General features: G+C 37.0%; 2 protein-coding genes across 12 annotated transcripts in view; both read left to right on the top strand.

Annotated features, from left to right (window-relative positions):
* SGIP1 (SH3GL interacting endocytic adaptor 1) overlaps window positions 1–10,064 on the top strand; it is a 242,247-nt gene extending 232,183 nt beyond the window's left edge. For all 10 annotated transcript variants that reach the window (XM_040232658.1, XM_040232655.1, XM_040232654.1 and 7 more), the window contains 4 exons: window positions 4,219–4,421; window positions 5,596–5,660; window positions 6,241–6,405; window positions 7,379–10,064. In XM_040232658.1, the coding sequence (XP_040088592.1) occupies window positions 4,219–4,421; window positions 5,596–5,660; window positions 6,241–6,405; window positions 7,379–7,401 (456 nt within the window). In that variant the 3' untranslated portion in view covers window positions 7,402–10,064. The remainder of the gene's footprint in view (window positions 1–4,218; window positions 4,422–5,595; window positions 5,661–6,240; window positions 6,406–7,378) is intronic.
* Window positions 10,065–16,880: 6,816 nt separating this feature from the next.
* The window catches only part of DYNLT5 (dynein light chain Tctex-type family member 5), a 30,087-nt gene continuing 23,056 nt past the window's right edge, over window positions 16,881–23,911 (top strand). Inside the window, exons 1-3 of one of the 2 annotated variants that reach the window (XM_040232645.1) lie at window positions 16,937–17,047; window positions 17,245–17,470; window positions 19,195–19,316. In XM_040232645.1, coding sequence (XP_040088579.1) covers window positions 19,198–19,316 — 119 coding nt within the window. In that variant the 5' untranslated portion in view covers window positions 16,937–17,047; window positions 17,245–17,470; window positions 19,195–19,197. Of the gene's footprint in view, window positions 17,048–17,244; window positions 17,471–19,194; window positions 19,317–23,911 lie in introns of both variants that reach the window. The other variant, XM_040232646.1, reaches the window with a different exon arrangement.

The following is a 23,911-nucleotide window of genomic DNA, read 5'->3' as shown; positions in this document are numbered from 1 at the left end:
GGGATTTGATTTAGGTCATAACTGAATGGTCTAGTGGTTTTCCCCACTTTCTTCAATTTAAGTATGAATTTGGCAATGAGTTCATGATCTGAGCCATAGTCAGCTCCTGGTCTTGTTTCTGCTGACTGTATAGAGTTTCTCCATCTTTGGCTGCAAAGAATATAATCAGTCTGATTTCGGTGTTGACCATCTGGTGATGTCCGTGTGTAGAGTCTTCTCTTGTGTTGTTGGAAGAGGCTGTTTGCTATGACCAGCGCGTTCTCTAGGCAAAACTCTATTAGTCTTTGCTCTGCTTCATTCTGTACTCCAAGGCCAAATTTGCCTGTTACTCCAGGTATTTCTTGACTTCCTTTTTGCATTCCAGTCCCCTATAAGGAAAAAAAAAAAAATCTTTTTTGGGTGTTAGTTCTACAAGGTCTTGTAGGTCTTCATAGAACAGTTCAACTTCAGCTTCATCAGCATAACTGGTTGGAGCATAGACTTGGATTACAGTGATATTGAATGGTTTGCCTTGGAAACAAACAGAGATCATTCTGTCATTTTTGAGACTGCATCCAAGTACTGCATTTCGGACTCTTCTGTTGACTATTATGGCTACTCCATTTCTTCTAAAGGATTCTTGCCACAGTAGTATATATAATGGTCATCTGAGTTAAATTCACCCATTCCAGTCCATTTTAGCTTGCTGATTCCAAGAATGTCGACGTTCACTCTTGCCATCTCCTGTTTGACCACTTCCAGTTTGCCTTGATTCATGGACCTGACATTCCAGGTTCTTATGCAATATTGCTCTTTACAGCATCGGACCTTGCTTCTATCACCAGTCACATCTACAAGTGGGTGTTGTTGTAGCTTTGGCTCCATCCCTCATTCTTTCTGGAGTAATTTCTCCAATGATCTCCAGTAGCATATTGGCCACCTACCAACCCAGGGAGTTCATCTTTCAGTGTCCTTTCTTTTTGCCTTTTCATACTGTTCATGGAATTCTCAAGGCAAGAATACTGAAGTGGTTTGCCATTTCCTTCTCCAGTGGACCACATTCTGTCAGACCTCTCCACCATGACCTGTCTGTCTTGGGTGGCTCCACACGGCATGGCTTAGTTTCATTGAGTTAGACAAGGATGTGACCAAGGTGTACATATTTTTACAAGACCTCCAAGTGATTATAATGCACCCCATAGGCTGAAAATGCACCCAATGGGCTCACATGGTGTAAGGAAACCATTGAACATGAAATGTCTATGTGCTGGTACATTGCTCAAAAATACAAATGGGTGTAACATTTTTCTAGTAAGAATAGTATTGTCTAAGCTTTAAACATCATTATGACAAAGCCTAGAAGGTAGACAGAATTCACCTATTGCAATATGAATGTGATGTAAAGTATTAATATATAGGCAGGAGACTGAATTCTGGAATTAAGTCAGCTTCCCTACTGTCCACTGACCTTGGACACTTAATCTCCCTGAGCCTCAGTTTCCTCATCCACAAATAAGGATAAAAATGATTCTCAGCTAGGTATTTTTTAAGCTGTGGAGAACTAACAGCTTAACATATTTCAGAAGTAGCCCTAAATCTGCCATTTTGCTTTAAATGAGAAATCCCTTTTGTTGTGGTTTAGTTGTAATGTTGTTATTGTTTTTCAGCAATGCAGGGGATTAGGTGGGAGGCATTATTAGCACTTTGTGGAATCACTCTCAAATCAAAGCAAGTTTACTTTCTGGCTACCAGTAGCACCCTCCTCAGTAACTGAGCCAATCACATGTCCATAAAGCCCCTCATTGGGCAGAGGAACTACTATGAAGTTGAGAACTCCTCCTGAGAAGAGTGTAGAAATGGCAAGGGAGAGCGAGTCTGCTCTTCTTTTGAGCCCTTAACTAACAGACTTCTAAATAAGAGTTCATTTGCAGAGGACTGGGCTGCTAAAAATAAAGTGTAGAAACTTTATTATAAGGTTTATTATAGAAATTATTGTAAAGTTTTAAAATTTTTATTATAATGACCATCTAACTAAAATTATGTCATCAAAAGTCATGTCTTTCATTTTATAAAAGGATCCATGTCTGGTTGTTTCCAAATCAACCATACCCGCTCTGTAAGTGCAGCCTGTCTTCAGGACCCTTCCCCATGGTATCCATATGTGCAGGCATTGCTAGACCAATAAAAAACTGTTTATAGTCTTCAAAATCATTAGAACTCATACTTCATGAACAAAACTTCAAGACTACAGACATCACCCACGCAACCCCTGAGGTGCTCGTATACTTGTAAAAGGTAGAAATAATTACCTTACAAAATTTTCACTGTGGATCCAAGATTCAAGTTGGTATTATTGTTTTATAACCTTTTGCTGATTCTTCAAATCTGACTCTTCCTTAGTCAAATTCACAGTTGTTTCTAACTAGAATTGACAGTAGACTGTGGAATGCAGTACTGCCAGTTAGAAGATCTGGTTTTAAGTCCTTAAAATGGCAAATCCAACAAGAGTAATCATAATTTGCTTTGTCTAACTCACTATTTGTGAAGAGCAAATATGATAAGAATATTAATAGGTTACATGTATTAAAATGTTAATTCCTTATGATATATTAAGCACTATGCTGAGTGTTTCATATAAAACACCTTTTTCAATCATCCTAACATCTCTAGGTATAAGTATTATTCTCATTCCCAGGACTTCTCTAGTAGTCCAGCGATTAAGACTCCAGCCTTCCAGTGAAGGAAGCATGAGTTTGATCCCTGGTGAAGGTACTCAAGGGCTTCCCAGGAAGCACTAGTGGTGAAGAACCAGCCTACCAGTGCAGGAGATGTAAGAGATGTGGGTTTGATCCCTGGGTGGGAAGATCCCCTGGAGGAGGGCCTGGCAACCCACTCCAGTATTCTGGCCTGGGGAATCCGATGGACAGAGGAAACTAGTGGGCTAGAGTCCATAGGGTTGCACAGAGTCAGACACAACTGAAGCAACTTAGCATGCACACACGAGGGTACTAAGATCCTACATACCACATGGTGTGGCCAAAAAAATTAAAAAATAAATATTTTTAAAAGTTATTATCATTCTCATTTGGCAGATGAGGAAATAACAGAGGCACAGAGAGGTTTTTAATGACTGGTCCAAGATCACTCAGCTTGGAAGTGACAAGCAGAACTCATACTGAGATATATCTGAAAAACCCAAAACACTAATTTGAAAAGATACATGCACCCCAGTGTTTATAGCAGCATTACCTACAATTTGCCAAGGTACAGAAGCAGCCTGTTTCTATCAACAGATGAATGGATAAAAAAGATATGGGATATATGTATATCTATATGTATATAACAGAATACTACTCAACCATAAAAAGAATGAAATTTCACTATTTGCAGCAACATGGATGGATTTGGAGGACATTATTGGAGAAGGAAATGGCAGCCCACTTCAGTGTTCTTGCCTGGAGAATCCCAGGGACAGGGGAGCCTGGTGGGCTGCCATCTATGGGGTCACACAGAGTTGGACACGACTGAAGCGACTTAGCAGCAGCAGCAGCAGCAGCATTCTAAGTGAAATAAGTCAGACAGAGAAGGACAAATACTGTCTCATTTATATGTGGAATCTTAAAAATACAAACAACTAGTGAATATAACAAAAAAAGAAGTAGACTCACAGATATAGAGAAAAAGCCAGTGGTCACTAGTGGAAGGGCATTGGTAGGATTTTAAGAGGTACAAACTGTTATGTATAAAATAAAGTACAAGGATATATTATACAACATGGAGAATATAGCCAATACTTTCTAGTAACTGTAAATGGAGTATAACTTTTTAAAACTGTGAATCACTATGTTATGCACCTGTAACTTATATAATATTGTACAGCAACTGCACTTCAACTTTAAAAAGAAAGAACTCACACCCAGGACTATCTGCCTTCTTGGCCTCAGCTCCTAAGCACTGTGATACCATCTGCCTAACTGACATAAAATGAATTGTAAACTCTAAAGTGCTATGAAGATTTTAATCATTGATTTTATGTTTTTAATCTGTAACTGTTTACCTGAAGCATCCAAATCTCACTTACCCATCATGGTGACATTTTTTTTACTGACTGCTCATTTGTGAGCAGCACAAGGATCTTTTGATATCTATGAATATTCTCATAGGACATAATCATAGCTTCTGGCTTTGTTTCAGATTAATAGTCAAGCCTTAAATGTTCTCTTTTCTGTCTTTGGCAAGGTGTCAGCCCAGGGCATTCAGTCCACGCCTCTGAACTTGGCAGTGAACTGGCGATGTGAACCAGCAAGCACCGACCTGCGCATAGATTACAAATACAATACAGATGCAATGACAACAGCCGTGGCCCTCAACAACGTGCAGTTCTTGGTCCCCGTGGATGGAGGGGTAACCAAGCTCCAGGCGGTGCTTCCACCAGCAGTCTGGTAAGGAGCCACTAGCCCCCTTCCTCTACACCAGAGGGCTCCTTCTGGCAAAGGCTTAACAGACATTTTAACATTTGTGTTCCTGTAGGAAGAGATCACAGTAGGCCTGGGTGTCAGGGTTCAGGGCAGAAAACAGAAACTGCTATAGCTATTTCGAGCAGAAAATGATTTAACCCAGGGATTTTGTTCATACACAAAAAGAAGAACAAGGTTTAGGCTGGATCTCCAAGAATATTTCCCAGAACACTGCAGAACTGACCCACCAAGGGAGTTGCTACCTCTGCTGCAACCAGGAAGGAGAGAAATTAGAAGGCTGTCAGTGGAGCCACTGAATTCAAGAATCCACCACCCTCATGAGAATCCAAGGATAAGAAAGCTCCTACTGGCACTGCCTAAACTGCTTCTCAACAACTACAAAACGGAGACTGGATTGGAGCACTGTTTAAGAAGATTCCCTACATCATCTCAGGTTGCTGACTAGCAGAAAACAGCCCAAAAAGCATCAAGAAAATGGCCTCTGCCCCACTTCTTTCCTCCTAATCAATTAGTGCATGTGATTGGTGGACCTTAGTCTGCATCTAGGACCCTAATTACAAGGGAGTCTGAGTTTCATTTTGCAGTCTCTGTATTATTAAAAGGTACACTAGAGAAGGTATGGGAACAAAAACAGAATAGACACCGAGTATCAATAATGGATATAAATAGAGCCTACTCTCCTAAGGAAAAATATTACAGTGATTCCATATGATTGTTAGAAGCAAAAAGTAGAACATTAAAAAAAAAGAATGTCAACCATATAACAGCTTCAATTTAAATTACCTGAGTTAATTGATCAACTAACACTTCCCTTCTATTTTTTCAGTAGATGTGTTAAATTTTTAACTGTACTGCCCTCTAAATGTTTAACTCTCTGATGGTGTAGTGACAGTAAAGAAAGAGAAAGCAGAGGATTTATGGATAGATGGATGGATGAATGAAAGGATGGATGGATGGAAGGGTGGATAGATGAAAGGAGGGAGAGGAAGAGGGATGATGGATGGATAGATAGATAATGCTTAAATTGTAGCTAAAATTTTTAAGATCATTTTTATTAATTAACACTTTGGAAAAATATGACATCCATTAAACAAAAACCCTTACATATGTAGAAGTCTTTTACCTATTTTATTTTTAGGAATGCTGACCAACAAAGAATATTGTGGAAGATTCCTGATATTTCTCAGAAGTCAGAAAATGGAGGTAATGCAATCACAGGCTTATTTTATTTAATATATAAAGCTGAAATAACTGTCAGATATTAAAAACCTATTAATCAAAATACCCTTAATACTAAAGTTAATCAAAGTATTTTGGTTAATTTTGTTATGTATTATTATTTTTACCAATAAGAGAAAATAGTTCTTCAGTGAATCTTCTGTTACCTCTTTTCCATCGAACACCCCACATCAAACAGACCATACATGAAGCAGAGACCTTCTAATGAAACATGTTTTCATTCTGTATCAGATCTCACACTCTGATAGTTTAGATATTTTTCACTTTCCTTGTATATTAATCATAAGCTGGAAATACATTGCCTTCCAAGTATCATGCTTCCAAATTTTGAAGTACCATTTGGCTGAATTACATTTTTATTGCTGTATTTAAAAAGTCATGAATAATATTTCATGACAAATATTATTCGTCACTATTTTGTCCCTGAAATATACATATACTATGTTCTAGGAAGATTGATTTTGCACTTTAACCTTGAATACAATTTCCAAAATTATATCCAGAATGTTGTGTTGACCATTATCTTTTAATACTCTTTTTGTAGGGGTAGGTTCCTTATTGGCAAGATTTCAGTTATCTGAAGGCCCAAGCAAACCTTCCCCATTGGTTGTGCAGTTTACAAGCGAAGGAAGCACTCTTTCTGGCTGTGACATTGAACTTGTTGGAGCAGGGTACAGATTTTCACTCATCAAGAAAAGATTTGCTGCAGGTAAGTGGGTATCTTGTGTGCTCATTTGCAAACAACAATATTGCCTTAGCTATTCTTCCTTAAGAAGAAATATGTATGATTTTCTGATCATCTTCCTCCTCTTCTTCTCCACTCCCAACCCCCATGTCCCATTGCAATCAGAAAGCAAACCAATTGTTGAATGAAGTAAAAATAGGACAATAAATTGGGGAAATCAGAAATTAGGACGACCATGTTACTGACCTGTCATTCCCATTATATATGGATGTACACTGAGGTTAATGCTATAAGTTCTACTTTGTTATGTTGACAAACAAGATAAATGCCATTTTGTTACACTGACAAGCAAGATAAATGCTGTTTTCTCTCTTACCTGAAAATGCTTTTTCTGCAGCAGATCTTCATAGATTTTAGACTCAGGCTTAGCTGAGATCTAAGAGTATCTATCTTTCATTTCAATAACAACTTTAAAAAGTCTAGGCCAAAGATCAGAACCAGTTACCTTGAGCTGAAATGTGGTCATGAGACCCCTTTGGGGGCACACGTGAGAGTTTATTGGTAAGGATTCCCCAATATTAAGGTGATTTGTTTGCCAAGGATTTGCTGGGATACATCCAGGGTTTTATGGTTGCAGTATTGATATAATTATTAGTTAGCCCCCTTTCACTCTCAAAAATGGCCCACATTGAAAAGTAATTATATGATTACTCCTACTATAAGAAGTTGGATTCTCACATCCAGGAACAAATCTTCCAACCTATTCTGGGCAAAACCCAAACCCCTGCAAAGTGTTCATATATGGAAATGTGAAAAGGCAACCTGCTGGTCTAGACAACTGAAAACTTTAAACACTCTATGTGTTTTATGCTAGTATTGTACCCCTTAAGTATGTAATATTTAGTTTCTAGAAGTAAGGCAGGAAGAATAAAATGTTCCCACATAATAACCGCATTATGGAACTAGCAGATAACCTGTATGTTGTTTTATTTTGCAGGAAAATACTTGGCAGATAACTAATAAAATCTTATGCAAGGATTTGGAGATTCATATAATGGAGAACTCTTGTATGAGAAACAGATTTTAATTTTGGTTTGATGAAAACAAACCAAAAATCTGCACTTGGGATATATCTGCTGGAAATGTCAATGACTTTCAGCAATGATTTCCCTGACCCGATACCATGATGACCAGTCCTACAGTATTTACTTCTAGGTGTAATATTGTTAATGGTTTTAAAATGTAATTATTGTATTTGTAAATTGTACTCATTCCAGTAAGGCGGTTAGATACTTGAGTTTTAGCATTTTACCATTCCTGAAATGGATGTAATTTAAACTGTGGTATGTAAATTTAATAGTAGTACTGTTGAATGGCACAATGCTTACAGAGGTAGATTGCATTTTGTCAATATATAAAATTTAAATATAATATTGTTAGCTGTCATAAAGGGGGTGCCACGCACAAAGAAAATTAAGCAGAACCAGAAAAAAAAACTTCCTTTTCTTCAGTCCTTAGTATGTTTTACTCTAGTGCTAAATAAAAATTCTATCTTCATATGTTTAGTGGATTAAATTCAGAAACTATTTCAGAAAAAAAAAACTAAAGTTACAGCATATTCAAAGAAAAGCATTAATTGCCACTTTTTAAAAAGCTTTTTTTTCAAACTGCAAATTTCATAAAAATGCAAACTGTGTAAACAGGGCCTCTTATTTTTATAACTTGTGTAAAAAGGGAAAGCAATTCATATTTAAAGTTTAAGTATATGAAATTATAAACAAGAGTAAAGAAGATGTTGAAATCTTAATTACTCCCCTCCCTTCCACAGATTAGCAGATATGGGGACTACTGAATAATCAGACTAACACCAAAATTGTGGTTTTAAAATGTCAAGAATTTCCATGGTTAAACTGGTTAACAACTTTTGCACAATATCTCTAGACAGAGACCTTCCCATCCTAGCATGGAGAATTGTACCAAGCATCTTCCTCATTACCCACAGGAATCAAAACATTGACTCTAAAAAACTCAGAAAAAAAGATTTCAGTCCCCTATTGAAATCCAGAAGTAGAATTTTAGTCATCATTTATATCATATGGGAAGGAAAAAATAAGCTTTATAAATGAAATTCTAACCACATTATTGTGCAATAAATTTCCTTTTGGATAAGATTCATTATATGTAACTATAAATCTTTGCTGTTCTTAAGGAATCAAAAAGAGAGTTATCAAAAATGTATGTTATGATTTCATTGTTGCAAGGTATAATAAAAACTGTAATTATTCAGTCTGGCCTCAATATGGGAATTCAGGATGGAGAAGTTCTTCTTCAGGAGTCCCAGCTGTAAAACCTTCCTCCACTACAATCTGAAAACATGAATCTTCCTTTAAGTCATAAAACCTATTTTAAACATAAACTCATTCCTGTTCTAGTTATACTATTAAATAAATATAATTATTAAGTTGTTAAATTTATCATTAGTTGCTAAATTTTATTTACATCATTCATATTTGACAAAGAACTTTAGCCCCTTAAAATTTTAGAATCAAATTAAATTTTGTAAGCTTACTTTTAAAATGAAATTGTGACTGGCAATTGTTTATAGTGGAATTTTTTAAATTAATATTTGTACTCCTCAATCAGTGCTTCTTACTACCAAGAGACTGTTCAAAATGATCTGTTTTACCTAAGAAGAATTCTTGCTGTTCAAACAAATTCTCGATTGGCTCCCCAAGCAGTCTGATGTTGAAGTTTTTTGAACAAGTAACTAATATAGTCACTTTAAAGATGTTCAATTTTATTTTGAAATAAAAATAGAAAATGAAAACTTTTAAATCTCATAAAACATGGGGAAATTTCAAACACTGGAACCAATGGAGAGTAAGTAGCAGACAATTGAGAATTATCCAGCATATGAATATAAAAATGTGTTTTTAAGATATTAATCCCTGAGAAAACATATTAAATATTAACATAAAGCATATTAAAAATATGTAAATATTATTTGTTCTCATGTCTTGCTCATTATATTTGATTTTATACCATTCTAGAGGGAATTAGTAATTAAACACAAGGTTTTCCTTTCATAGAATACTTTTGTTTCTATTATAAAATGTAATTTAAAACAGATTACATTAATCTCTAACATTATTCAAATGTCTCTAGATACCAAATTTGAAACTATGAAGATATGATTCCATAACTGGTCTTTATGAAACAGAATAAAAGTCAATGATTTCATTTTGAAATATTATTATTATTATTGAATAACAAGAACCTCAGTAGAGAATATATCCCTTCTTCTTTTGGAAAATAGGTCAAATAACAACACAATAAATTCATATCAGGGATTTAGATTTTGGTAGGTTTTTTTTAAACTTGTAGTTTATAATCTCCTGTTATTCTTGTATCCATAGTACTATACAATAAGAAATAGTGTTAGGAAAAATGATCCTAGACAGTGAAATTATAAAAGAAACATTAGGTCAGGTTCATTATCAATTCCTAAAACAAAATGTGCTACTTACATGTTCAGATTTTTAATACCAAGCATTAAAAGAAAAAGATTTCTCATTAGCCAGGACACCATTTCCTGAGTGTTATAATTAGATACAAAATATGAATGCTTTATTTTGCAACATGGAAAATGTGTTTTTTAAATAAATTTCATATTTTTCACATTATTTTTAAAAATAAATTTCTGTTAAGCATTAGTCTGAATTTTATCATAATTGGAACATATAGTTCCAAACAATTTTAAATTGCTTTTAAAGCTCTATTCTCCTCTACACTTACAGTCAAAATGAAAATTCACTGTGTAGTATTTGGAAATGCATTTCACCTGTAAAGAAAGAATGTCTACATTTCAAATGGTTTCAAGCGAATACAGAGGAACCATCCCCTCCAGAAAGTCAGATTTCAATTATTTTACTTTTGTTTTTATGAATTTTTACTCAGTTTCAATCTGCAAAGTGTTTGAGGCCACAATTACTCATATTCCCATTTCCAAACATTCATTTCAAAGAAGCCTTTCAATATCAGCTCTACCACTAACTCTGCTATATGACCTTAGAAAATCATAGCCATTTTTAATTTCTCAGCTTTAGAATGAGGCATTGGGATGGCCAGTGGTTTCCAAGCTTTTCGTAACAGTCACTTTTTTCTTACTAAAATTGCACATGAATTCCTATTAGCAAAATAACTAAAAGCAATGAAGGAGTTCTTCCAGCAGTTTAAATCTGGCTCTCCAGAGCACTGTTTAAATACCATAATAACACAACTGTGATTGATAAATCTCCCACCTTAGACGTTCCATGTTTCTATTTGACTAAAAGAGATCCACCTGTGGGGGCTTTACAATCACAGTACTTGATATACTATAAAAATTGATATTCTCTTGAGTGCCATATACCATTCACTCTGGATGTTAGTTCACCTAATCTTATATCAACCCCTAAATGGTACATACTCTTTTTAATCAGTATTTTACAAATGGTGACATTGAGTCTTAGATTAATAAAATTATTATTAATTTTTTAAAGTGACATGGCAGCTGGAAGTAACCCAGTTATCTTGACAACAATGGGAGCAATTGACCTGTTTTACTTATTCATTCTAGGAAATGAACTCTTCTGTTTTATTTTGCCATACATATTCCATTTGAATACCCAGGTAAAGGGTGCTATGAAAAATTAATACCAAAATAAGGATAATTCCCAAAGCAAAATTGTTGGCAAAAAATATGTTTCTCAAAGCATGATATGTGAACCACTTGTTTTATCATATATTTAACAAAGGCAATTGTTTTGGCTTAAGTATCACTATAACCCCAGAGCCTAGAAGATAGTGGGCATCAGTAAATTTATACTGAATAAATAAATCTGTAGGGGTGGAGTTTAAGAATATGTACTTTGACAAGCACCCAAAATTTGAGAATCACTGCCCTAGTAGATCTCTCAAATACTTCTTAGTTCTGAAATTGCATCAGATTTTAGATGTTCAATTATTACTTGACTACCATTTTTCTAGTGAGCATTTTTTTTCCATTCAGTCCATTTAGCTTCCTCCAATCTTGAAAGAAAAAAAAAAAAGGTAGAGAGATTTGTTTAGGAAAACACCCCCTTTTTTTTAGAGTTCTTTTATGCTGTCTCAAAGTGGCCTAACATGCATTCTCTCATTTTCATTTTTCTGTCCTTTTGTCTATGTTGTCAAAGATTAAAAGAAGAAATAGGGAGGGTGCAAGCTGTCATGAAATCCAGATAAAATTTCTTCCTTCCTGCCAGGGACTCAGACGTCTAATTTGTGAGTTAACACTATTTATTCTGTAGGCCTTTGAACAATGTGTTATCAGCATCAGTTCAGTTCAGTTCAGTCGCTCAGTCATGTCCGAGTCTTTGTGACCCCATGAATCGCAGCACGCCAGGCCTCCCTGTCCATCACCAACTCCCAGAGTTCACCCAAACTCATGTGCATGGAGTCGGTGATGCATCCAGCCATCTCATCCTCTGTCATCCCTTTCTCCTCCTGCCCCCAATCCCTCCCAGCATTAGGATATTTTCCAGTGAGTCAACTCTTTGCGTGAGGTTGCCAAAGTATTGGAGTTTCAGCCTCAGCATCAGTCCTTCCAATGAACACCATCAGCATGGACTAGTGTAATTCCAAGAGAACTGCACCAATCATTTTTGGTTTTGCATTTTTTTTCTCAAAATTATCACAGTCTGTCAATTAAAGTTGAATGATACGGTAAAATGTACTAAGGAGATGAGTTTATGGTTTGTTGGGGTTTTTTTCTTTCTTTCTTTTTTCCAAAAGATGATGCATTTGAGCAAAGTCTCATTCAATCTAAATATATTCTTTTTTTTTAATTAATTAATTTATTTTTTATTTTACTTTACAATAAATATATTCTTTTTGCTACATAGTTTTCTGATCAGGATTTTTTTTAATGGAAGCATAATTTTGTATGATATCAAAATTAGGATTATCTCCAAATACTGCTTTAAAAGTTAATGTAAAGTCAACATGCTACTTCCTTAAAATGAGTCAAATTAAACTGTTGATGTGAATGAAAAAATCAGTCTTTGTTACACTGATTAAAGAGATTGTTCTGGTGAACCACCCCACCTCCTTTAATGTGTGTGCTTCTCTCTTAAGGCTTTCATTTGTTTTCCCACTCTTTTTCTTTTTTTCCTTTGGCAAACAGTAGTTAAATGCCATTTGCTCATTGATGAATCAAGCATGACTACCATTATATTACTTGTTGTCCATTGAATGCATGGAGGAAAAATGAGATAGGAATGCAATCTTTAAGTCCCCAACTATAAAAACAAACAACAAAACCCACTAGCACTTCTATTTCTTTGATATTCTGTCATCTGCTATAGGCGAGAACTGCATTTTAAATATGTAATTGAATACTAAACATCCTTTTTGAAAGAATGTCAAATGTTAGGGTCTATTGACTAACATTGGTCAGACCTCTTACAGTTGCTCATGTTTAATATCTGATTTTTATCCAAAATGAGTATTCCTAGGAGAGAATGTCACCTCCCTGTTTGTTGACAGTCACCACAGGGATAACAACTTCTTCTCTAAGTTCAACTTCTAAAGTTATTTTTCCTTTGATTTACAGTATTTCTAATTATCTCCTATCTCTAAGGTAGCACATTGCCCATTCTAAGTACATCTTTAACCTTATAACAAAAGACGTTTCAGAGAAAAGCAAACTTTATGTGTCTCTTAATTGGTAAAAATAATAATAATAATAAGGAAATGGTAATTTTACTTCATTCATCATATTCTGGTATTTCCAAAATCATGTTCAACACTGCTGCTTCTGCCAAGTGTTCATTGTGGTCTGAGAATAAATGATCCTAGACCATAGACCTCACTCTTTGGACATTGTTAATTAATGTTAGTGCTTTAATGAAGCTTAAGAAAGTTTTGAATCAAGAAAATACATCTTGAAGAAACTTTAGAAAAGTTTTGTTTTACATATCTTTTAGCAAGTTCAAATAATATAACCAGGAATGCTTTGAAAAAGATGCTTCTGTTTTTTCGTTTTAACCCTAAGGAAAATTTATGCCACTTTAAATGAATCTACTTTAAAGTTCATTAGTATATCTTAGTGAATTTTATCACCTAATATATTCAAAACAGTGAAATTGTTTCACCATTTAATATTTTTAAGTATTATTTTTAAGATCTGCACCTATGGGTATCACATCATGTTGCAATCTGTTGAAGATGGTCCAGATTCTTTACTGAGTGTAATTAATACTCATGAACAATCCTTGGTAATACTTTATCTAAACGCTTTAAGAAATTAAATCATGATGAATTGATGCTCACAGGATTTTTACATAATCTTGTTAGAAATTATATGAAAAACTTTTCAGTTAAACCCAAGAAAAATGTGCTATTTAGTATAGATTTTGCAAGACTCCTACATTCTGTTACAAGCAGAGCATTACATAGTACTTTTTGCTCTGCTTTATTTTGCAAATCTGTTGTTTTCATGAACGAAGTTTCTTTAAAAATTCCTGGGTAAACTGTCTGTGATCAGAGAGAAAAGCGTAAAGCTGAATCACTTTACATTTCTGTAAATACAATTCAATTTTTAATTCAAAGTGTGTAAATCAGCATGATGGATTATAAAACATTTATCATTTTTAAACATTCCATTGAATGCGTATATCATGCAAATGTTAATTCCATCTTATTTGTTCAGTTGTTTATTACTTTGCTGACCTTTTCTTTTGGAAAAACAAATTCTGGTAGTTTTCATACATCTCCACTTTAAAATATTTTAAATAATATAAAAAAATGACTAGCACTGGGATCACTGTCCCAAGGTCCAATGTCAGGTTTTTTCTTGTTCTATGAGATGATAGGATGATAATTTTTATAGCTGTGATTTTGCAGGTCAGTATTTCATTTTTACTTTCTTAATATATGCATGAGAGAGACTGACCTCTGTTTCATCTCCCTCTTTGTGTCTGTCTCTCTCTCAGTCTAAGGGAGTTGGAACATTGCTGCTGAATAATTTTTCTTGAAAAAGCCAAGTGTTGGTATGATATATAACTCTCAGCTATAAGCAGGGCTTCACTACAGGTCAAGCAGTCATTTGAAGAGCTGGATTTTTAAACTGTTTGAAGAGTACTGGATTTCAATATATAGAGGATTTTTTTTTTCACTTTGGATAGAAGATCTAAAATGGTCAAATTTTAATTTTTGTGCCTGCTAAGTGGCAATATAAGGCATTTTTTGTACTTTAACAGTAAGAGAAACTAGGAAAAGAATCTCAGAGAAATTTAGCTGTATTTCTAAAAGTAATAAAATTCAGTCAGCTGTCTTTCTTAAGGAAAATGCTATTAGTGTATACTTTGAGTTGGTGGTAGCATTTATTTAAAGATCTCCACAACATCTGTAGCAAAAGTAAGCAGTGTCTTTTTGACCTTAGATGGAGTACATATTTTCACAAAATACCTTGAGCATAAAATATTTATAAAAAGAATAGTGGGCTAAAAGACTCAAATATACTTTGAAAATCAGTTAAAATGTTGATGACTGGCTCTTTTTCCTACATATGTAATTCCACAGAGAATACTTTATTCTCATAGCTGTAACTGCTTTGTCTGTGATGAAATCTCTGTTGCTTCTGTGCTGTGCTCAAGAAAAAACCAGCAAAAGAATCACGGGTTTGTTCCTTCACAGAACTGCCCAAAGCTCTCTGATGAGCAATGGTGATATGAATGTGTAATACTGACTTCTTGAAGATAATCATGAGAACATTTTAATGTTACTTGCCTTATACATTAGAAAAAAATGTGGGTATCATTTTTTGTAAATAATTATTTTTACAAATGTTTCTTTCCTTCATAATTTTCCCAATCACCCATTTCACAAAATTCTGAATATGCAATTATTTATCATGGCACATTACTGCAACTAGGGTTCCCATTTCAGGACAAAGTTTAATTATATGTGAGAACAAAATCAAATATCTCAGTAAATTGTTATTTCAATGTAATTTTTTCTGGAAAATAAATGAAAAACAAAAATAAATTGAGTTGTAAATCTCTTTTATTATCAGCCTCTTAAAATTTTACCACATTTCTGGAAAAGTTATTGCATATTTAGGGTGGGCATGGTAGGCAGAAGTGGGGGCACAGTGCAAGGGCTTTAGAGTTGGACAAATCCTAACTCTATAACTACAGTCTTGAGTATGTTACTCAGTGATTCTTCATTTCCTTAAATAAAGTTAATAACCCCTTATCCTGGGATCATTGGACAGATTAAATGAGATAATACTTACCAGTCACTTAACAATTCCTATTACAAAGATCGAAGGCAAATGGAGAATTGGGTGGCAGAGGATGAGATGGTTAGATAGCATCACCAACTCAATGGACATGAATTTGAGCAAACTCTAGGAGATAGTGAAGGACAGGGAAGCCTGGCCTGCTGCAGTCAACAAGGTCACAGAGAGCTGACTGAACAACCACAACAACAGTTACGTCGTGAATAGCTACAATCCTCTCCTGGTCTTATTTTTCTGTGAATAGCGATGAGATGGGCCAGAAAATGTTACTGCTCTTTCTCCAATACTATCCTAACCGTTACCTGCTCTATCCTTATCCGGATGTATTGTGATTGACAGGCAATTCTAGCTGCACTGGGCATTCATCAAAGGACCTGCACCAGGCTAGGTGCTTAGAGGCACCATCTTATTTCTATCTCCAATGGTTGCCCACTTTGTGAGGGTCCCTTCAAGGTCTGGTGTTTTCCCCCTGTGATGAGGGAGGGGTTCTGCAGTTATAAGGGGGATAGTTATTAAGAGGAAGGGTCCAGTGGTTATGTCAGGTAAGTCCTCAACCCCAAACAGTCTCCGTTTCAAATCTTTTTAAACTTTAAGGGCTGGGGAGGGTGATGTTAAGGAAAGTGTAAAAAAAAAAGTATAAAAGTTTATAATGCATGAAAGATAAGCCTGTGAGTTCCAAGGGGTCTTGGGCGTATTATTATCTCAGAATCTCAATTCTCTAAGTCTGTAAAGGAATAACAACCCTTTCTTGAAAGAGTTGTTGGGACGACTGGGTGAAACTAAAGCTGTTTGCCAGTACCTGGCAAATGTAATTATTCCTATTATGAATCACACGGTGGAATTGCGGGGTCAGGGGTCGGGGAAGGGGATGGGGTTGCTTTACTTTCTCTCTGTGCCTCGCATTTCCTGTCCTAGGAACCGGCGGCATTTCCCATCCCTGTCCACGACATCTGCAAAAGGAAGCTGACGAGGGCTCTCAGGGCTGCCTCTTGAGTCCCCGATGTTCCCCTCGCTATAGAATGACCCGGCTCCTCTGCAGCTCGCGGCCACCCCCACAGCACAGCCGGGCCCAGGGCAGCCCGCTCGGGCAGTGACGAGGAGCTCCTTTACATCCTTAGAGGACCACGCAACTACTATGCCTGCCTGGGGCGGGCCAAGGACTCTGTTTGAGAAGGTCACCTTGGAGACAAGTCGCGGAGTCCAGGGGGAGTGCGGGAGTGCGCGGGCAGAGAGGAAGCCTGGGAGGCGGGAGCCTTGCCAGGCGCCCTGCTGTGGAGGAGCCTTTGGCCCGGGAAGCCCCGGGGCTGAGCCGCGCCTGCAACGCCAGCTCCAGACCTGCCTTAGGTAAGTGCACCTCTCCGCAGAGCGCCTGGACAGTAGCAGAGAGACCAAGGCAAAAAGCAAGTTCGAAGGTCCGAGGGACTAAGGAGGGAGAGCTCAGTGTTGAGAAATGGCCTGTCTGCCTTGTCCACGACCTCTTTCTCCCATGCCTTATTCCTCCTCCCTCCAAGAAATTAGAAAAAAGTGACCCCAATTTTCAGAACTGGAAGCCTGCCTGGCCTTTGGTTCCCTGTCCGCCTGTGTGTCTGGGCTTTAGAGTGATGCCCAGTGCAGAGCTGGCCAGCTGGGTCCGGCTGTGGAGCAACTTGAGTTCTGAGCAGTCTACCTGAGGTCTACTTGGAGACACTAGCAGCCTCTGCCTCTCAGGAGCTCTAGGTCTGGATTCTGGCCTGCCCCGCAGCTTTGGAAAAAGGTGAACAGACTCAGGTATGTGTGTGTCTCTTTAAGAATGAAACCTGCAAAAGAGACACAGATGTATAAAACGAACTTTTGGACTCTGAGGGAGAGGGAGAGGGTGGGATGATTTGGGAAAATGGCATTGAAACATGTATACTATCATGTAAGAAACAAAGTGCCAGTCTATGTTCGATACAGGATACAGGATGCTTGGGGCTGGTGCATGGGGATGATCCAGAGAGATGATATGGGGTGGGAGGTGGGAGAGGAATTCAGGATTGGGAGCTTGTATACACCCGTGGTGGATTCATGTCAATGTATGGCAAAACCAATACAGTATTGTAAAGTAAAATAAAGTAAAAATAAAATTAAAAAAAAATGAAACCTGAATGACCCTCTTAAATAGGCTCAGTATGTCTTGTCCACACATACACATGCTCAGACACTTTCATGTACACAGACACACTCCTACACACAAATGCACACACATGCAGTGCACAGACATGTCACACACAAAGGTGCACACACAGACACAGCAACACACGCTCAGGTACACAGATAATCATACGCACAGGTGCACACACAAAGAGATGCTCACACTGGCTCACATCATGGGGACACACTCATGTTCATATACCAAGCACATGCCCACAGAGACACACGCTCACACAGAGATGCTCACACCCGTGTGCACAGTCTCATGGGTCCACAATCTCATACACATCCCACACTGCCTCTCTTCCTAACGCACAGGACCTCCGCTGTTTTTGTATACCCTTCAGTACCCTTTGCCTCTGTCTACCCTGACGTTGATTACACTGGGGTTCTAGATTGTGTTCTTGTCAGCTCTAACCACTTCAACTGCCACCTTTTTGAAGGTAGGGATTGTTTCTGTCCTAATTTAATGCCTAGCACAGTCTATGAGTATGTGTATGTAGACAATAGGGCAGTGGAATTCTAGTTCAAGTTCTGGAAAATCCATTCCTACTTCCAGCTTTTTCACAAGTGTTAGTGAAAAGAGGTAGGTTTTCCAATAAATTACTTTGTGAAAAGTTCTGTTTGCTCTTTACAAAGTAAATCACTGTTGCTTGGCTGTGGGGAATACCCTTTGGAGAAGCGGTTCATCTTAATTTTTAAACAACAAATATTAATTAGCAAGTTTCGTTCAGATTAAATTTGAAGGGAGGCAATAAAAATATTGTTTTCTGGTGTGATAGTATCTTTCTTGTACATATGGCTCTCTTTTCTCAGTAACTTTAACATCCTTTGCAGTTAAGTATTTTTGCTGCAGCGTAATATCATTGGAAAAGACTTTGATGCTGGGAGGGATTGGGTGCAGGAGGAGAAGGGGACAACAGAGGATGAGATGGCTGGATGGCATCACGGACTCGATGGACATGAGTCTGAGTGAACTCCAGGAGTTGGTGATGGACAGGGAGGCCTGGCGTGCTGCGATTCATGGGGTCGCAAAGAGTAGGACGTGACTGAGCGACTGAACTGAACTGAACTGAACTATCTTCTTATGTGAATTAAATATGCTATTGTATAAGTAAAAGTTATCAGTTATCATTTTTCCAGTTATACTGACCAGAACAACAATGTATACTAAATATCACTCTTAAGGATACCCCACTTCCCTATTCAAAAATGGTTTAAAAAAAGCATCTGTGTACTTTATTTAGAATAAGTCTCGTGTTATACTAAAATATTTTCAGATCTTTTGTTCAATATTTTACAAAAGTTTTCCCCCATAGATTATGATGATGTCAGACATCGCTAAAGACAGAACCGCTCATTTGCTGAAGAAGAGGGGCAGTGTGTCTTCTGTAAGTAGTCATGAGTTCCGGCGGAAGGAACCTCATGGGCGTACCAAAGAGTGAGTAACTGAGTATCCATTAACAAACTCAATTATTGAATAAAAAGGCTCATGATATTTATCAGGAGGAAAAAAAGTGAGAAAAAGGGAGAGAAACATGCAAGTACATGGTTTATGTCATCTTTAGGGGCCGTATTTTTTAAAAGAATAGTAACTAGATATATCATGGCAGTTATTTTGAAATGTATAGAAATATTGAATCACTGTATTATGCATCAAGAAAAAGAAGAAAGAGAAAAGGTGCAAGAAAATTTAAGTGATAAGTTGACACAGCAGCATTTTTATAATTTCAGAGACTATCCCAAAAAGTCATCTACTGAAAAGAATGTCACATGCCGTTTAGACAAGCTACTTCTTCCATTGTCTCCTGAATTCTACTCTTCAATATTATATAAATACATCATTTTTGCATTTTTATAATCTCTCTATATATACAACAATGCATTTAGCATTATTTTAAACAAATTTTGTAATGTATTGTCATAGTCTTTGCCCATATCCTTTTAAACAGTTGCATAATATTTTTGTCAGCCTATAATTCTGGGTTAGCTAACCATTTTCCAATTATTGAACATTTGTTTGTTTCCACTTTTTAAATTTGTTACTATGTAAGAAGTCTCTGCTTGTTTTCGTCCCAAAAGTATAATTAGTGGGTCTGCTGCTGCTGCTAAGTCACTTCAGTCGTGTCCGACTCTGTGCCACCCCATAGACGGCAGCCCATCAGGCTCCCCCGCCCCTGGGATTCTCCAGGCAAGAACACTGGAGTGGGTTGCCATTTCCTTCTCCAACGCATGAAAATGAAAAGTGAAAGTGAAGTTGCTCAGTCGCATCCGAATTAGTGGGTCAAAGGATAGTAAATACATTTTTTGTCTTTTGCTTACAAATTGCATTTGCTCTCCTAAAAAAGATGAATTAATTTTTAATATTTCATGGAATTTTTTTTTACTGCTGTTGGGAAGAAAACCAAACAAATTATCCAATGCAAAGGTCAAATAATTTATATAATAGACTTTCCTTCTTAAGAGTTTCCAAGGGATTGAAAGATGTAGCATATTCATTTCCATGATTGTGAAGCAGGAGCTGGTGTGTCTGGTGGAACAAAGCCAGAAGAACTGGAAGAGACTTCCATTCAAATTCTGAAACCAAATTGTTCTGCTCTCAGAATGTACTAATGCACTTACTCAAAATTCCACTTTTTAACTCTGGATTTTGTGAATTACAAGTATTATACAATTTCTCTCTCTTACAGATAGGAAATATAAAGGAATAGCAACCTCAGTGTACATTAGAAGTAAAGATGGGTGAATAATTAACCTCTATAGGATCTTCTGATCCTAAGTCAATTTAGTTGCTATTTCTAACATTTGTGTAAGAGTTTAAAAAATTATTTTAAAATACTTGTTAGATTAAATTCAGTTTTTAAGAAGAAAATATTATAATAATAACCTGACATATATCCTGGTGCTGTGATTTAAAATACACTATTCTTATCCAAAAACTAAACGACCATCCCTACTTGCATAATTTTCATTCACTTCTTCTTCAGAGCAAATTAGAAAGTCATGTAGAATCAGAACATGGCCCAATTTGGAGAATTAAAGATCATGGTAAAGAATCTGCCAGAAATGCAGGAGATGCAGGTTCAAGCCCTGGGTTGGGAAGATCCCCTGGAGAAAGGAATGGCTACCTCCTCCAGTATTCTTGTCTGGAGAATCCCATGGACAGAGGAGCCTGGCAGGCTACAGTCCGTGGGATCGCAAAGAGTTGGACACGACTAAGGAGCTAATACTTTCACTTTTCACTTTTATTATTTTATTGATAAAGTATAAATATAAATTAAAAGGTTACAAGAACATGAAAAGAGTTTTAGCAACACAGTAGGAAAAAATTTTTACTAACAAAAACACTTCAGTGATTGTTATTTGGATATATTTCAAAGTTAGAAATTGGGACTCAAACAAATTATTCAGATTGGATCCTCTAATGGAGCTTTTTATTTCTTAAATAGCAAATGAACAGCTTCCAAGCACTCCTGCAATGCAGAGGCCATTCAGGAGGCTGCCTCCCAACCTTAACTCCCACTTATTTTCATGGTCTTCATCCTTGCAGCGGACCAGATGTAGGGGTGATTCTCCTTCATGAATTAGGTCTTCAACTAACAGAAAAATTCTGAATGCTCAGTGACTATCAAATGCAATATTGTTTTGAAGTTGTTTTTGGAAAAGCAGATGTCTTTCCTTTGAAAGTTATAGCAAAATAGTTTTTTGAATAGATTAATTTCAATGGTATAAAGCATGCAGCTGTATGCTGAGAAGTATATAGAAGAAGTATGCTGCTGCTGCTGCTGCTGCTAAGTACTAAGTATGCATATAAGTACCACTAAGTACTAAGTATGCATATAAGTACTAAGTATGCATGATGCTCTTGCTATGAAAGAGATGCTATTATCATCTTCCTCTTACAAATGAAATAAATGGTTAGAGAGTGTGAGGTTCCAAAGCTACAGAATTAACAAGTGGTAAAATGGGCTTTTGTTTATAGTCAAAAATTCTCATTCTCTCAAAATTGCCTATCTATGTGTAACTTGCATTAATGAAACTCTTCTACTCATTCACCAGAACCTTCTATTTCCCATCCATGGGTAAGAGTAGGTATTTACAATGACATCTTTCTTTTTGGAAGCAAACTTTGGCAGCCTTCAAAGAGTACTTGAACAGATGTACTGCTCTCGTGTCCATAAAATGGAAGTAGAGGCCTGAGGTTAAGTTACTTTCCCAGGATCATGTGACTTGATATCCCAGCTTCTTATCTCTGAGGCCAATAGTTCAACTGGTAGGTCAGGCCTAAGGCTGAAGGCTGAAGAGTATGTCTCTTGCCTCAAACCAAAATTACGTGATGTCATGAATGAGAGTTTTGATAGATCCCGCATCCTTGTGCTTGAACCCACTGGTGGCATCTAACACACTAGTTGTCACTCTATATTCTTGTACTTATTCATTTATTCAAGGTTTATTAAGCTTCAACTCTGTGCCAAATGTTAGGTATATAAAGGTGACTAACTGTAGGGTTATTCTTCTCTAGAGAAGCTCATTTTTCACTTAAACTGAAAGTCACCTCGTAGTCATTTTTCTGCAAAAAATGGAAAAGATTTCATTCATTTCTTTATTTCAAATAAATGTTTTTTGAACAATGAGTAGTTAGTGAATCACACATAAATAATCTGGTGGGAAAGGCAATGAACAAACCATTTTAGATGTGATGAATTTATTCTGTGATCCAACCTATACTACTTGAGTCGCTATGTGCAGTTAAAAATTATGTGGCCTGGCCTGTTTCTTCATTCTGATAAGTTCAGTTGCCATCTTAATCAAACTAAAGCTCCCAACAAGATATGGATGAGACCCAGCTTCTCGCCAAAGAGAGAGAAGCTTGAGAAACTATGTTGGCCATGTTCTGAACTACAATAACTGCTAATACTGGGCTTCCCTGGTGGCTCCAGTTTGATGGCTCAGACAGTAAAGAATCTACCTGCCAATGCAGGAGAGCTGGCTTGAAACCCTGGGTCTGGAAGATCCCCCGGAGAAGAAAATGGCAACCCACTCCAGTATTCTTGCCTGGGAATTCCATGGACAATGGAGCCCAGTGGGCTACAGTCCATGGGGTCACAAAAGAGTGGACATGACTTAGCGACTAAACAACATCAACAACAATAACTAATATTATGTTGTGCTCAATAGATACATCACATACAATATCCATATGAATCTCAGAAAAATCCTATTGGTTAAGTAAATAAGATATTTTTATTATCCCCATTTATGTCATTTATTATCTTATTTATCTCAAGAGCAGAGTTGAGTTGAAAATATTTGGCATTGCATAGCACATTGTCATCGCGAACATGAGTGGGATGCCTTGTTTCTTGTTTGCCTGATTTTCCCTTTTCTTCATCATCTTCAGTCCCACTCTCATCTCCCAAGAAGCACCCATTCTGATGTGCAAAATACTCAGTATGCTACAAGCCTAGTGCTGAGTGTTAAGTCACCTCAGTTGGGTCCGACTTTGTGTGACCCTGTGGACTGTAACCCACCAGGCTCCTCTGTTCATGGGATTCTCCAGGCGAGAATACTGCAGTGTATTGCCATGCCCTCCTCCAGGGGATCCTCCTGACCCAAGGATCAAACCCTCATCTCTCATGTCTCCTGCATTAGCAAGCAGATTCTTTACCACTAGCTCTACCTGGGAAGCTCCATACCACAAGACTACACATGTTTAAATATTATACTGTATATTTTAAGTTTTTCTGTGTATTATGACATTTGACATCTTAGAAAACTTTTCTGGCTAGGGAGAGATGAGACAGTTCAGTTGCTGAGTTGTGTCTGACTCTTTGCGACCCCATGAATCGCAGCACGCCAGGCCTCCCTGTCCATCACCAACTCCCAGAGTTCACTCAGACTCACGTCCATCGAGTCCGTGATGCCATCCAGCCATCTCATCCTCTGTCGTCCCCTTCTCCTCCTGCCCCCAATCCCTCCCAGCATCAGAGTCTTTTCCAATGAGTCAACTCTTGGCATGAGGTGGCCAAAGTACTG

This window comes from Oryx dammah, unplaced genomic scaffold, assembly GCF_014754425.2.
Source record: "Oryx dammah isolate SB20612 unplaced genomic scaffold, SCBI_Odam_1.1 HiC_scaffold_28, whole genome shotgun sequence".
In the NCBI taxonomy this organism is placed as follows: domain Eukaryota; kingdom Metazoa; phylum Chordata; class Mammalia; order Artiodactyla; family Bovidae; genus Oryx; species Oryx dammah.
Note: the sequence above shows the minus strand (reverse complement) of the source record. Positions and strands in the feature narration are given on the sequence as shown.